This window comes from Petromyzon marinus, chromosome 52 (genome assembly GCF_048934315.1).
Source record: "Petromyzon marinus isolate PM22_M1 ecotype Great Lakes invasive population chromosome 52, UKy_Petmar_22M1.pri1.0, whole genome shotgun sequence".
Classification (NCBI taxonomy): Eukaryota; Metazoa; Chordata; class Hyperoartia; order Petromyzontiformes; family Petromyzontidae; genus Petromyzon; species Petromyzon marinus.
Genome location: NC_133718.1, coordinates 2,019,359 through 2,035,262, shown reverse-complemented (window position 1 = coordinate 2,035,262; position 15,904 = coordinate 2,019,359). Strand labels below are relative to the sequence as shown.

Sequence of the window (15,904 nt, the reverse complement as noted above, 5' to 3'; positions counted from 1 at the left end):
ATAAAATAATACAAATATAAAACAATTAAATTCTCACGACGTTTTGACTGCAACACAAGCAATCATCATCAGGTGTGAAAACCACAGCAAGAAAATTTGAAAAAACAAAGTGGCGTTTTTTTTTTACGTTAGCACCACAACTGCCAAATCGCTCTCTGTGGTGCTAACGTTAAAAAAACCGCCACTTTTTTAATTTTCTTGCTGTGGTTTTCACACCTGATGATGATTGCTTGTGTTGCATTCGCAACGTCGTGAGAATTTTATTGTTTTATATTTTTATTATTTTATTGTTTCCCTTCTACATCACAAACAATTGTCCGTGGCAGGGGGCGTGCGTGAAGTTACACCTCCAGCCGTGCGGATAAAACAAATCGCTCGCCAGGGATCTCCTCCCTCGCAAGTAGTTCTGTAGCCACCTCCTTCAGGCCCATCGCGACGACGCTTCCGGCGTGATGGGCGTTCATCGTCGTTACGGATCCGAGTCATTGCTGCCTCGAGGTAAAGAGTTCGCGGGGTTCTTCCAATCGTTTCAAGGTTACGAGCGTTTCCGTATACGGGGCTCCCAGGGGCACGCAGCAGCAGCAGCAGCAGCAGCGAACGACGTTGACCGACGAGTCCTAACGAAGACGAAAGCGGTCTGACGGTTGCCCCGTTGTCTCGCCACGTTCAAGAGTGTCGGCGGCTTCCAGGCGACGAATCGGCCACGCGTTCAGTTCTTTTGAGCTGGTGGTGTGGGTGAGGCTGGGAGAGCTTTTGTGCGCGCGACGGCACACACCGCTGCGAGCTTGTTCAATCGATTAGTTTTTGCAGCCCGCGTGTAACAAAAAAGTAAAAAACTGAAATGTTCTGTCGCGTCGGGTTTGTCTCTCGTCAATCACAGGTTTGACGGATATGTCCTCCGGCGGGGGAGGCGTTGTCAAGCACAGCACGGCTACGGCGCTGCCCCTGCGAGGATTCTGAACGGACGCCGCGTCCCGTGACAACATGACACGGACAGCGCCACTGACCTAGAACTGGGGGGGGAGGGAGTTCTGATCGAATGTGTGCTGCAACTTTCGCTTTCACGAGGACGCTGAAGCACGCGCACTGCCGCTGCCTGAACGCGCCGTAGTCAAGCTGCTGTTGTTGACAACGATGATGCGATTATGATGATGATGATGATGAGACGAACTACGATAATGATGATGATGGTGATGATGACGACGACAACCAGGGCCGGATTAAGATTGTGTAGCCCCCTGGGCTACAGGTACTGTGGAGGCCCCCAGTAATATTTTCAAAAGGAAAACAAAGTTAAAGAAAAATAAAATTTGTTTTTACAAGGCTAACAACAAATAAAATTCAGCGTTCACAAATGAACTTTTCACTTCATCTCCGGAGGCCCTCCAGCTGGCAGAGGGCCCTGGGCTGCAGCTCCTCAAGCCCCGTGCCTTGATCGGGCCCTGACGACGACGACGATGGCAACGACGACGATGATGATGATGATGACAATGAAGATGTTGATAACAATGACGACGACGATGAATACGATGACAACGATGACGATGATGACGACGACGATGACAATGACCTCGACGATGATCGTCGAGGTCAGGACTAACGGCCCGAGTGGCAGCTCACAGCGGCGGAGGCAACGGGTCCCAGAGCACGTCCGCCGCGGAGATGGAGCGAGGACATCGGCTCGTGCGCGGGCACTGACAGACGGAGAGTGGCGACGGCTTGGGGGGGGGAGGCCTCCATTCAGCAGCGGACCGACCACGGCCGACGATGACGACGATGGACATTTGAACAACGCACCACTAAAGTTGAAGTTGACGCAAAGCCGTTTAAAATGCTACATTTAGAACAAGCAGAGGGCCAGAAATGCTCACCACAACCCACCATTGACACTGCCCAGTAAACGGTTGCCCATTATTATTATAATCACTACGTTTTACCCAGTCTCAAGACTCTCTTTCAGGAGGGTCCTGCCAAGTTTTTGCAGTGGGAGTTGCTGTGTGTGTGTGTGTGCGCACCACGGTGGCTAGGAGATATTGACTACCTCGCCTGGTATACCGGAGGTCGTGGGTTCGATCCGGACCCCTACGCTTGCTGTATATTTGGAGTTTGCGTGTCTCTATCTCTCATCATCATCACGGTGGCTAGGAGATGTTAACTACCTCGCCTGTTATACAGGAGGTCGTGAGTTTGATCCGGACCCTGACGCCTGCTGTATATTTGGAGTTTGCGTTTCTCTCTCTCTCATCATCATCGCGGTGGCTAGGAGATGTTAACTACCTCGCCTGTTATACAGGAGGTCGTGGGTTCGATACCGACCCTGACGCTTGGTGTATATTTGGAGTTTGCGGTGTCTCTCTCTCCACGTGGTCACGTGGATTTTTCTCCGGGGCCTCCTGTTTCTCCCTCCACATTCGGAATCAACGTGCGCTCAAGGCAATTTGGCCGATACCAATGTCCACGTGATAAGCCCACTTCGTTGAGCTATCATTTGTGATGGCCAGGCCGCTTCTGAAAAAGAGCTAATACAGCTCAGTGGGTCTCACCTGCTAAAATAAACATCGTTCCGTTGAGAATCTTGCACCGTGGAGGGTTGGTGGATTGCACACAGATGTCGTGAAACTCCCTCCCCCGTGGGCGTCGAGGAGGAGCCGTACCCCAGCACGCCAGGTGAGGGCGGTACAGCAAAGTGCGGGCTAACAACACCTGCCCCTTCTCTACGGCATGGAGCTGTGCGTCCCTTGTGCGCGTCAGATTCCTCCGGGTCCTCCAGTTGCCAACCACTTGTGAGCGCCAAATTGTCCGCTAACACCCTTCATAGACAGAGGAGCGCAGAGCTTGGAGGGGGATTTGGCACTGGCTCACAGCCCGGCTGCTGCTGCTGCTGCCGCCGCCGCCGCCGCCGCCTTCCCGCTAGTCTGTGGTTCCTCGTCCTCGCGCCCTCCGGGCCGCCGCCTCCCTCTACGAGGGAGCGAGCGATCGTTGTGCGGCGGTGCCGCAGCTACGCGTTGATGTCCTTGCCATTGTCGTGGCTGGTGAAATAGTGAGTCATTTGCAGGTGAACTTTTAAGCATTGGGCCAACACTGCGCCGCTTAGCAGTGGGACGAAACCGGTAAACGCAGAGAAACTCCGTGCAGAAAGGCGCGCGGGTTAGGGAATCGAAGCCAGGCGCCTCTTGCTGTGCGAGGAGCGAGCGAATCCGCTGCCCCGCTACCCACCCTGGCCCCACGCGTCGACAATCGCGCAGTGAATTTCTTCCCGGGTATTCACCTCCGCATTTTAATCGTTGGATTACGATTCCGAACCCGGCGATGAGCGCAGCAATGGTGATAATAATAATGATGATGATGACGGCTTCTGCGAGTCTTTTTAATTAAGTCCTTTGTAATTAAGGGCGGACAACTGCCATCCGTTGCCTCGAAGCTCGTAATCACGCAGCGGCGTAATGAAGCGTAATGCAATCAGAGGGAGAAGCGCAGCCCGTGCGCGTGTGTGTGCCCGTGTGTGTGCGCGTGTGCGTGTGTGCGTGTGTGTGTGCGTGTGTGTGCGTGTGTGTGCGTGTGTGTGCGTGTGTGCGTGTGTGTGCGTGTGTGTGCGTGTGTGCGTGTGTGTGCGTGTGTGCGTGTGTGTGCGCGTGTGTGCGTGCGTGTGTGTGCGTGTGTGTGTGTGCGTGTGTGTGTGTGTGCGTGTGTGCGTGTGTGTGTGCGCGTGTGTGTGTGTGCGCGTGTGTGCGTGTGTGTGCGTGTGTGTGCGTGTGTGTGCGTGTGTGTGTGTGCGTGTGTGCACGTGTGTGTGTGTGTGCGCGTGTGTGCGTGTGTGTGCGCGTGTGCGTGTGTGCGTGCGTGCGTGTGCATTTGTGTGTATGGGCAGCGGTAGTGCAGCGGTCAGCGCTACGAACCCCGCGACCCGAAGTTCGATCCCCGCTCACGGTCAACGTCGGCGACGAATATATGAAGCGATCCTGGGCCTCCCCTACGTCGACTCAGCCTCGAATGAGTACCTGGTGCGGTATGTAAACATCGCCACTGGGGAGACAAAGGCGGTCGGGCGTGGTGCTGGCCACCCACCCCCTTGTGCGCCATGCAGCACTTGCCCCAACAGTCTGTTAAAAGGCTTGGGGCATCTTTTGTGTCTCAATTCTTTTCATGCCTGCGAGTTGAAATTCAAGTTTGGAGTGCACGCGCTGTAATCCTGCGGTTACCTTTGTTTTCTACAAAGTAATTTTTTTTAAATAAACCGGCTGTGGTTGAAGAGGTGAAGTCTTTGACGAGCATAAGGGCAGTCGTTGAACAACATCATCATCTTTATATTCTTAGCTCTTTCGGTAAAGTCACGTTGAAGGGAAACAATGAAATAATAATATATATATAAAGCAATAATATATTTTATTATTTCCCTTCAACGTGACTTTACCGAAAGAGCTAAGAACATGAATTACTGCAGTCACGAAAGCTTTAAATCAAAATTTAACATCATCATCATCATCGTCGTCAACATCGTCACCATCGTCATTGTCGTCCTCAACATCGTCATCATCACCATGATCATCATCACCATGGTCATTGTCAACATCGTCATCAACATCGCCATCAACATCGTCATCAACATCGTCATCAACATCGTCATTATCGTCATCAACATTGTCAACGTCGTCGTCCACATCGTCATCATCGTCATCGTCGTCATCAACATCGTCGTCATCACCATCGTCATGGTCGTAGTCAACATCGTCGTCGTCAACATCGTCATCGTCAAGATTGTCATCGTCAACATCATCGTCATCGTTGTCGTCACCGTCGTCATCATCAGCAGTGATCTATACACTGCTGGATCCCCCCCCCCCCAAGACATCGCAGTCCGCCGCGCCTCCTTGCATGTTGCTCCGTTTCTCTCCGCGGCTAAAAAACTAAGCAGGTTCGCCACCGAGTTTAGGGTCGGATCGCCGCTCTAGTGAAATGTTGCGTCGGAAAACCCTCCTCCACCCGACACAAACGGTTAACGATGCTGTCGCGTGAACGGACGCGCCAATCGCATTCAAGCTAAACTATTTCATTTTACCGGGTTAAGGCCACCGAGCCCTTTGTCGGAGGCGACCTGGCCACACGTGATGACAGATCATCATCGAAGTGGCTGATATCATCATCATAATCATCATCACGCGTGGGACTTCATAGTGGCAGCCAAATAATCTCAATGCGTGTTTCCCAGTGTGGAAAGTAAAACCGGAGGTAAAACTGAAAAAAATAAACTATTTTTTAATTCACGAGGTGAGGCCCCACTGAGTTATGTAGCTCTCTTTCAGAAGCGACCTGGCCACAACCTGGCCACAACTGACAGCTCAACGAAGTGGCTCATCATTAAGTGCACATTTATAGCAAGCAGCAGGCTAATACTCTTAGACGCGTGACGTTGATTCTAAACGTGGACGGAATAACCGGAGGACCCGGAGAAAAATCCACGCGACCATGGGAGAGGGAGAGAGAGAGAGACACGCAAACTCCAAATATACAACAGGCGTCGCCAGGGTCCGGGATCGAACCCACGGCGTCCTGCGCACCCAGCGAGGGAGTTAACATCTCCTGCAGTAGCGCCACCTTGTTGCCGGAGACCAACGTCACGACGCAGACGTTTCGCCGGTCGTCGCAACAACCAGCATCATAAGGCAGCCGCCAGAGATTGCGAAAAGGCCCTCGCGGTCTCGGGCCTTAAACAGGTGGCGACGCAAGAAACTGCCACGGACCGTGAGGGAGGAAGATCTCTGCCCGTGTGTTCCTTCCCACGGGTCAATTTATTAATGTGTTATGTGGGCACCACGGTGGCCAGGGAGATGTTAAATGCCTCGCCCGGTATACAGGAGGTCGTGGGCTCGAATCCCGGTCCTGACGATTCCTTGCAGTGTATTTGGAGTTTGCGTTGTCTCTCCCATTGTGGTCGCGTGGATGTTTATACGGGTCCTCCGGTTTTTTTCCCTCCACGTTTAGAATCAACAGGCGTCCACGGGGTGAACTCTGAACGCACGATGTCGACTTTAAATGGGGAGGGAAAAAGCGGAAGACCCGAAGAGAAATCCACGCGACAACAATGGGAGATCACGCAAACTCCAAATATATAGCAGGTGTCATCAGGACCGGGATTCGAGCCCACGGCCTCCTGCACACCAGGCGAGGGAGTTAACATCTCACCACCGTGGCACCCTAGCACCTTGTCCAGTCACTTTCACCCACGGTTCAACACTCGCCGCGCACGCCCTACGCAGGCAACCGGTGACGCTGGAACGATATCGGCCCCTCTCGAGCACGGCGGCCCAAACAGCGGACACGGACCCACGCCGTTCAGCTCTGTCGAGCTGGTGGTCTGGACATGGCTGAGAGCAATGCACACGCAGCATTTGGCGGTCGCGTGGCACGGCACACGCAAGGTCACGCGGATGGCAGCGGGGCGCCTCCCTGCCGCTTGCGAGCGGCGCCGCTTTGCCCCCTGTGAAATCTCCTGCCGAGTCGGTGGTCCAGGCGAGGCCGAGGGCGTTGTGCATCGGCAACGGCGCGTGCCGCGCAAGGTCGCGCAGATGGCTGCGGCGCCTTCCCCGCTGTTTGCGAACGTCGAGGTTACATGGAAGCGCGAGCCTCTCGCTGCTCGGGAACGAGGGGGGGGGGAGGGTGGGGCGGTTTGGTGGGGGGGGGCTAAAGCTGCACCCAGGGAGCCGTAAGCACGTGTGAGGCCCCCCGAGGCTCGAGATGATGGGGGCGATGATGGTCTCCGTAGCGATACGTCGCCGCATTGCGCTTTGTTCCCGACTGGCGGATCGTATCGCCGCTCACTGCCAATGGGGGGGTTGAATGGGGGAGGCTGGGGGGGGGGGGAGTTTTTTTCCCCTCGTGCAAAATGTCAAAACAGATCAATCACACGTGTTTTTTTTATCCTCCTTCGCAAAGCGCAAGCGACTTCGAGATACAGATAACTTTTTATCCGTCGTCTTTACACGCCAGTGTCCTGTCAATTATTAAAGAGAGAAAGAAAACACGCACACACACACATGCGTACACACGCACGCACACACGCACGCACACATACACGCACGCACATACGCACGCACACATACATGCACGCACACATGCACGCACACACGCACACACACACATGTGCACATACGCATACACACACACATGCACGCACACACACGCGCACGCACACACACACACAAGCACGCACACAACAACCGCCATTGGCCACTAAGTGGCGGTGACGTCACCACGACGCTTGTGCCAGGCCATGTGCACACACGCACGCACACACACACACGTGAAGTCCGCCCTTTGCGTGCGGAGAAAAGAAAGGGGGCCGATTGTGAGGAAGCTCAGCGCCGTCGCAGCTTGGCGGCCGCGGGACGCACGGCAAGCGAAGGAAAAAGGCCGTGGGAGGAGAGAGAGAGAGAAACACAAATCACTCGACGATGAAGCTGATAAAGGTCCTGAAAGGACACTACAATATTATGATTATTATCAGATTATATTTTTTTTAGCTACAAGACGAACGACGCGAGTTACGAACACATGGGAATAAAGTCGCCGTTTTAACAATTCTCGGCTTGTGGGTGACGTAGCAACTGTTGTGCCTGTGGCACGCCACCACCAACACCACCACCACTAAAACCAAATAATGTTTTGTTGTACCAGGTAAGGTACACAGCTCTTTTGCAGAAGCAACCTGGCCACAAATGACATGCCAACGAAGTGGCTTCTCATCGCTTGGAAATATACAGCAGCCAAAAATACTCTCGAAAGGCGTGATGGCGATTCTAAATGTGGCGAGGAAAAAACGGAGGGCCCGTGAGGGTCGGGATCGATCCCACGACCTCGTGTATACCAGGCGAGGTAGTGAACATCTCCTAGCCACCGTGATGATGAGATAGAGAGACCGCAAACTCCAAATATACAGCAGCAGGCGTCAGGGTCGGGATCGAACCCACGACCTCCTGTACACCAGGCGAGGTAGTTAACATCTCCTAGGCACCGTGATGATGATGAGAGAGACACGCAAACTCCACATATACAGCAGCAGGTGTCAGGGTCGGGATCGAACCCACGACCTCCTGTATACCAGGCGAGGTAGTTAACATCTTCTAGCCACCGTGATGATGATGAGAGAGAGACACGCAAACTCCAAATATACAGCAGCAGGTGTCAGGGTCGGGATCGAACCCACGACCTCCTGTATACCAGGCGAGGTAGTTAACATCTCCTAGGCACCGTGATGATGATGAGAGAGACACGCAAACTCCAAATATACAGCAGCAGGCGTCAGGGTCGGGATCGAACCCACGACCTCCTGTATACCAGGCGAGGTAGTTAACATCTCCTAGCCACCGTGATGATGATGAGAGAGAGAGACATGCAAACTCCACATATACAGCAGCAGCAGGCGTCAGGGTCGGGATCGAACCCACGACCTCCTGTACACCAGGCGAGGTAGTTAACATCTCCTAGCCACCGTGATGATGATGAGAGAGAGAGACACGCAAACTCCAAATATACAGCAGCAGGCGTCAGGGTCGGGATCGAACCCACGACCTCCTGTACACCAGGCGAGGTAGTTAACATCTCCTAGTCACCGTGATGATGATGAGAGAGAGACACGCAAACTCCACATATACAGCAGCAGCAGGTGTCAGGGTCGGGATCGAACCCACGCCCTCCTGTATACCAGGCGAGGTAGTTAACATCTCCTAGCCACCGTGATGATGATGAGAGAGAGAGAGACACGCAAACTCCACATATACAGCAGCAGGTGTCAGGGTCGGGATCGAACCCACAACCTCCTGTATACCACCACCTCCACCGCGGAGAGGGGAGGAGAGTCAGGTGAGCAAAAGGGGCAGAAAGCAAGGCGGGGGGGGGGGGCAGCTAGATGAGCGAGACAGGTGAAGGTAGGCCGAGACAGGTGAAGGTAGGCCGAGACAGGTGAAGGGAGGCCGAGACAGGTGAAGGGAGGCCGAGACAGGTGAAGGGAGTCCGAGACAGGTGAGGGGAGGCCGAGACGGACAAAGAGGAGGGCACGGCTCCAGACGGCTCCAGACGGCTCCAGACGAGCAGCGGGGAGAAGGAGGTGCGCCGGTGCAGGAAGGCGGGTGGGGGGGAGGAGGATGAGGAGGATGAGGAGGTAGGAGAACGAATGACCGGGCCAAGATGTCGGGGATGAGAGGGTGATGATGATGATGAGATGGAAGGGAGGGAGAACTCCACAGCTGGGTCATGTGGCCCGCATGCCCAAACCACCGCATGCCCAAGCAGCTTCTGTTTGGCCGTATAGAGGGGGCTACGACACGGGCTGGAGAAGAGATGGAGTGATGCGGTAGGGGAGAATGTGGAGCTGAGTGGACTTGCCGATGACCGGTACCAGCGGTGTCAAGATCGGCCTCTGTGGAGGAGGCTCGTGAAGGACGCCACTGGGCAGTTGGAGGCAGTCGCACTCCAACAACAATGGAGGGCGGAGGAGCGACCCCCACAACAACGAGCTGAGCGCCGGGCGGATAAAATGCAGCAAGTCGGTCCAGTAGGGGGCACAGCTGATGCATCCGCCAGTCATTCATCTCATGGCAGGTGCCATGGGTTGACCGAGTTTCATCCATAAGGTTTTTTTTTGGGTTAGATCGCGGAAATATTAAATGTGTCGTTAAACCCATCACCACCCGACACGGCCAATTAGTAAGGATTGTCACGTAAACAAAACATGCCAATTGGTTACTAGTTCAGCACTAACCAGTCTGTTGGAGAATAAACCCACTACGACATTTACCATTCGAGTACGACGCTTCGCACCAGAATGGCTCACAAGTAATGACATCACATTTACCCCCCCTTGTCTATTTAAGACCGAAACAGGCCGAGGATCTCTCCACAGCCCTGTGGCTGTCCGCCTGATGATGCTGGTTGTAATTACCGGCGAAACGTAACGGTACTCAAATTGTAAATGTCGTGGTGGGTTCACTCTCCAACACGCATCGGTGTGCTGTGCTAGTCACGAATTGGCACGTTTTGTTCACGTGACAAGCGTTCACTGATTGGCTGTGTCGGGCGGTGGTGGAGAGTTTTCAACAGGTCCACGTGAATTATGTTTAACGGGGGGGGGGGGGGTGAGAACCAAGAGTGACGTGGGCGAATGAATGAACATGAGGTGGGTGAATGAGTGAGTGAGTGGACGAATGAGTAAGTGATGAGAGTGAATTAGTGGGTGGGCGAGTGAGTGGGTGGGTGGGTTTAGTGAGTTCAACATTTCAAAATTCCTTTGCTGAACCAACATGAGTAACTCACGAGACCTGGGCGAATGAATGAACATGAGTGGGTGAATGAGTAGAGATTAATGAGCAAGTGATGAGAGTGAACTAGTGGGTCGGTGAGTGAGTGGGTGGGGGTTTAGCGGGTGGTTTTTGCGGGTTACAATTTCAAGATTTGTTTAACCAGGCGAGCAACTCGGGAGACCGCGGATTATGGCCTCGCCACTCTGCAAGAGCGACTCGGGTCACCGGGAGGACAAAAGCATTGACGAGCGGCAGAGCACACGCCAGCTTGGCCGAAGTCAAACACCGCCGGGGCCTCGCCGCAAACACAACGGTGTGCACGCAGCGGAGACCACAACGCCGCCCGTGAAAAAACAGAACAAAAAACAACGGGGCCCCCAATTCAAGAGATACAATGGGGGGGGATGGGAGGGCTCGGAAAGGAGAGCGCTCAGGCACACGGGGGGAAGGGGGGCGGCCGACGTGCGGGCAAACCATCCGTCTCTCTCCGCCTGATGACGAGCGCTTTCTTGTTACGATCGAAACGTTCGTGAGTTGTTTTTTTATTTTTAACATTTTTTTTTTCAATTTAAATGTTTTTTGCATTTTTATTTTAACATTTCTACACCTACATGACTTTACAGAAAGAACCGGAGAATATGGAAACCATCGGTCGCGTGTGCGCCGCTTGTAGGCGGCCGCCGTCGTTGCGCGCGCCGCTAACGACCCCTCCCCTCCACCAACCCCACTCCATCCCCCCACTCCATCCCCCCCACCACGGCAACCGCGGCACGGAACGACGACGCTGAAAACAAAACAACAACAACAAAAACAAAACACAACAACAACAACAAAAACCCCGAGCGAGCGTCTCGGTTTTTTTCCCCGTCCACGACCCCCCCCCGCCTCCCCCCGGGGTCTAACGGCGGCGTCTTCAGCTGCGGGCGGAGCGGCGCTCTGTGACCCCCCCCCACCACCACCACCACCACCGCGAGATCCCGCGGCCCGCTGCTTGGGAGGCTCGCGGCGAGCTCCAAGGCCTCGCCCCCGCCCTGGGGCTCCCACGGCGCTGCCCCCGTTGGGCCTCGAGGCTCGCGGAGACCGCTCCCCCACCATGGCTACGTCGCAGCAACCGGCCCTCCGCCCCTCCTGCCCGATGTCGACGGCGGTGGTTCTCGACAAGTTTGTTGGCTGCGGCTGTTATACTCCCCCCCCCCCCACTTTGACGGCCGTCCTCGGGCATGCGGGGGGAGCGGTGGCTCGGCGGTTAGCGCCACGCCGCGCTACGAACACGGCGACCCGGCTTCGATTCCCCGCTCACGGCCGCCAACACCACCGGTGACGATTATCTGAACCCGTCCCGGGCCTCCCCCAGGTCGAACTCGGCCTCAAATGAGCATCCGGTGCGGTGTGTGAACATCGCCACTGGGGAGACAAAGGCGGCCGGGTCGTGGTGCCGGCCACCCACCCCCCTCGCGTGCCACGGTGCCGGCCTTCAAAAGGTGCTCGCTAACGGCACTTGCCCCAACAGTCTGTCAAGGCTGCACGGGGGATCTTCGCCTTTGTTGTAGCACAACGGCGCGGGCGATGCGTCGGCCAACTCTGAACAAAAGTCGCGGGAGAGTGAGAAAAGAGGGAGGGGAGAGTACGGCGCGGCGTGAACGCTCGTTGGTTGCCCGCTAGCGCCTTGATGGATACGAGGGTCACGGATCTCGGTGCGCCACGGTGGCTAGGAGATGTTGACGACCTCGCCCGGTGCACAGGAGGTCGTGGGTTCGATTCCGACCCTGACGCCTGCTGTATTAGTGGAGTTTGCGGTGTCTCTCTCTCTCATCATCATCACGGTGGCTAGGAGATGTTGACGACCTCGCTTGGTATACAGGAGGTCGTGGGTTCAATCCCGACCCTGACGCCTGCTGCTGCTGCTGTGTATTTGGAGTGCGCGTGTCTCTCTCTGCCCCGTGGTCATGTGGATTTTACTCCGGGCCCTCCGTTTTTCCCCCTCCACGTTTAGAATCGACTCCCCCACGGTTGTGCGTCCAGAGCACTTGGCTGCTGTACATTTCCACGCGATAAGGAATCCCGTGCAGCTATCGTTTGTGATAGCCTCGTCGCTTCTGAGAAAAGAGCTATGCAGCTCTCCGCAAACACACAGCGAGACACACGCACACGCAAACGAGACACAGAAACAGGGGGATTATGGGTAAAAGACACTGACGCCACCGCCACCGTCGCAATCACCGCACCTCACTGCCAACGCTTCCACCCATCCCTCCGGCAGATGCCGCAGCATCTGGACATCCGGCGCCGAAAGAGCTTCGTAAAGCCGCATCGGATTCGTCCGATATAAATAGATACTCCGATTCTGATTCCGGTCTGCCGCCACCGCTGCGCGCTCGGTGAACGCGACCTTCCCAAGGCAAGCAAAAAAAGCACGCGTGGCAAACAACGACAGCAAGAACAAGAACATTCGAAATCTCCGAACAAGTGATCGGTCCATCGGAGCAAGCAGCAAGCAAAAACAAAGCGACACCGCCATCGTGTTGCGACGGTGCCGCACATCGCAGGGATCACCGCGCCCACCCACAGCCCCCCCCCCCCACCACCACCCATCTCCTCGGCTCGTAGAGTCGTAGTGCTGCCTCTCGGCGACCAAACCTGCAATAAAGCGTCGAGCACGCGTCCAGGAGAAACACTTCGGGGCTCGGCGTTTTTGCCTTCAACGCCCTACAAAGGTCGCACGTCACCATCCGGGGCGCGCTCGTAGCATATTAAAAATAATAATAACACGCACGTAGATATATTTTATATATATATAACGGTGATAACGGTGGTGGGTTCAACGTAGGACGGGCACGGGTAGGACGGTCAAAATGGGGCGGTGGTGGCGGTGGTGGTGGTGGTGGTTGGGGTGGGGAAATTAACGACGGCAGTCTAGCCGCTGCCACCGTGGCACTTTCCCACACACAAGGTGCCCTCTGGATTAAATTATTAATAATAATAGGAGGAGGATGGTGAAAAGGACGAGGAGGGGGGGGGGGGAGAGGGGCTTAGGAAGATGAGGAGGACGGAGGAGGAGGATGGAGGAGCACTGGACCTCACCGCTGCACCGTGCCAAGTGCTCGCATCGCTCAGCACAACTCCGGCGGGGGTTCGGGTCGTGCCCAACGTTTCGCTCCGCGTGTCGGACGGCATGGGGGGGGGGGGGAGGAGGGTGGTGGTGCGGAACGTCGGGACGTCGTGGTTATTGCCGCAGGGCACGCGGTGCGCGAAACACTTTCCTCCACGCGAGGACGTCGTCAAGCGAGCACTCAAATTCGATCGCTCCATCTCGCACCTGATTGGCTCACGAGTGACGACATCACATTAAGAGCGAAACAGGAGGAGGATTTCTCCACAAATCTGGCTGTCGCCTGATGATGCCGGTTGCAATTGCTGCCAAAAACGTCGTACCCAGATTGCAAATGTTGTGGCTCTGCTCTCCGACACACCGGCGTGCTGTACCAGCAACGAATTGGCCACGCTCTGTGTACGTGACAAACCTCACTCGTTGGCTGTGTCGGGTGGTGGTAGGCGGGTTAAAAGGACAAGCCCTCGTGTGCTTCATTTTAATTTCGTTTAGAATCATCGAGGACCCGCGAGTGGACGGAGATCGTCGAGCGGCACGGCGACTTGCGACCACCCGCTACAAACACTCCAAAGCGTGACGGACCGTGACCTGGCCACAGGTGACCTGGCCACGGTCCGTGACCTGTGGCGGCCTGGCCACAAATGGACAGCGCGACGAAGAAGTGGCTCAGCGCGTGGTAATTTATCCCACGTCGATTCGAAATGCGCAGGGGAAAAAAGCGGAGGAGCCGGAGGAAAAACCCACGCGACCGCAACGGGGGGGGGGGGGGGGGGTGGGGGAGAAAGACACGCAAACTTCAAAACGTACGGCGGGCATCGTCAGGCTCCGGGATCGAACCCACGACCTCCTGTATAGCGGGCGAGCGCAGGGAGGCGGTTGCCGTGCGAGCGTGTCCCGAGACGTCCGCCACGGCGGGCGGTGGCGGAACGCGAAAACCCACGCACCGACATCGGCCGCCACCATCGTGGACTGGTTCTCGGGCAGCGACGGCGTCTCCTCCTGCTCCAGGCTCTGCGAGTCGTCCAGGCCGTCCCCCTGGCTCGCGCTGAGCTCCGACTCCTGCTCCAGATACTCATCCTCCTCGCTGGCGTGAGGTGGGGTGGGGGGGGCAGGGAAAGAAGGGGAGGGGACGGACCGCACGCGGAGGGGGACAGCGCGTCAGCGACGTGGAAGGGGAATTATGGCGGCGCAGAGCGGCGCTTGTTCTGCTGCTGTGGACCCCCGCCGAAGATGACGACGCCGCAGCAGATTTGTTACCCCCCCCCTGCCAGGTCCCGCGGGAGGCTCGCGGCGAGCTCCCAAGCCTCGTCCCCACCCTCTGGCTCCCACGGCGTTGCCCCCGTTGGGCCTCGAGGCTCGCGGAGACCGCATCCCGATGGCTGTGTCGCAGCAACCGGCCCTCCGCCCTCCTGCCCGATATCTACGGCGGTGGTTCTCGACAAGTTTGTTGGCTGCGACAGTTACAACCCCAACCCAACTTGTTGAATTTTGTTTCAACCCAAGATACGACCCACCTTGCCCGACCCCCAACATGGTTCTGAGAAATTAAAGGGACGAATAATGAACGTCAATATCTTAACCAACTGTCCATTTTGTGAGGTATATAACGTAACTAGCTAAGCAACGGACGCTCTGCACGCGTGACGGAATTAGTCAGCGCGCTCTGGTTACTCTTGGAAACCACATCGTCTATGATCAGCGAGTTCAGAAAGGTCTTTCACATCGTCCTAGTTTGCCCTGTGGATGTAAATGTAATCATTGTTAATTTATATTGGCAGATTCACACGTGATTATTCGCCTAACTACTCTCATGCATTATATAATTTCACATTTTTATACGTCACCTCATGTACCCCCTATTGGGACACTGCCACGTACCCCCCCCACTCCACCCCCCCAGGGTGTCCGCGTACCCCCGTTAGAGAACCACTCGTGTGGATGATTAACCTCAAGCGCGAGTCCGTTGCGCGCGTCGTACGAGCGGCACCGCTCGTACGACAAGCGCATCTCTACGTCGAACTCGGCTCACGCCTCCCGCAAGTCACGTGACCTACCGCAAGTCACGTGACCTCCCGTAAATCACGTAAGCTCCCGTAAAATCACGTGACCTCCTGCAAGTCAAGTGACCTCCTGCAAGTAAAGTGACCTCCCGTAAAATCACGTAACCTCCCGTAAAATCACGTGACCTCCCGTAAATGACGCGACCTCCCGTAAATCACGTGACCTCCTGTAAATCACGTGACCTGTAAGTCAAGTGACCTGTAAATCACGTGACCTCCCTTAAAATCACGTGACCTCCCGCAAATCACGTGACCTCCCGCAAATCACTTGACCTCCCGTAAAATCACGTGACCATCGCTCTAAATCCCTCTCCCCGCCCCCCTGTGAAAACACAAACACACACACCCACACCGTGCAGCTCGCTCCTTCCTTCTCTCTTCTCCGTCTCTTCCCTCCCCTCTCATCACAATTACCATCCCTCTCATCACAATTACCATCCCTC

At 55.5% G+C, this 15,904-nt stretch overlaps 1 protein-coding gene across 1 annotated transcript in view; it reads right to left on the bottom strand.

Moving 5' to 3' along the window:
- The window catches only part of LOC116953534 (colorectal mutant cancer protein-like), a 101,051-nt gene that overhangs the window by 38,860 nt on the left and 46,287 nt on the right, over positions 1-15,904 (bottom strand). The window contains exon 3 of the mRNA XM_032973818.2: positions 14,346-14,485. Coding sequence (XP_032829709.1) covers positions 14,346-14,485 — 140 coding nt within the window. The remainder of the gene's footprint in view (positions 1-14,345; positions 14,486-15,904) is intronic.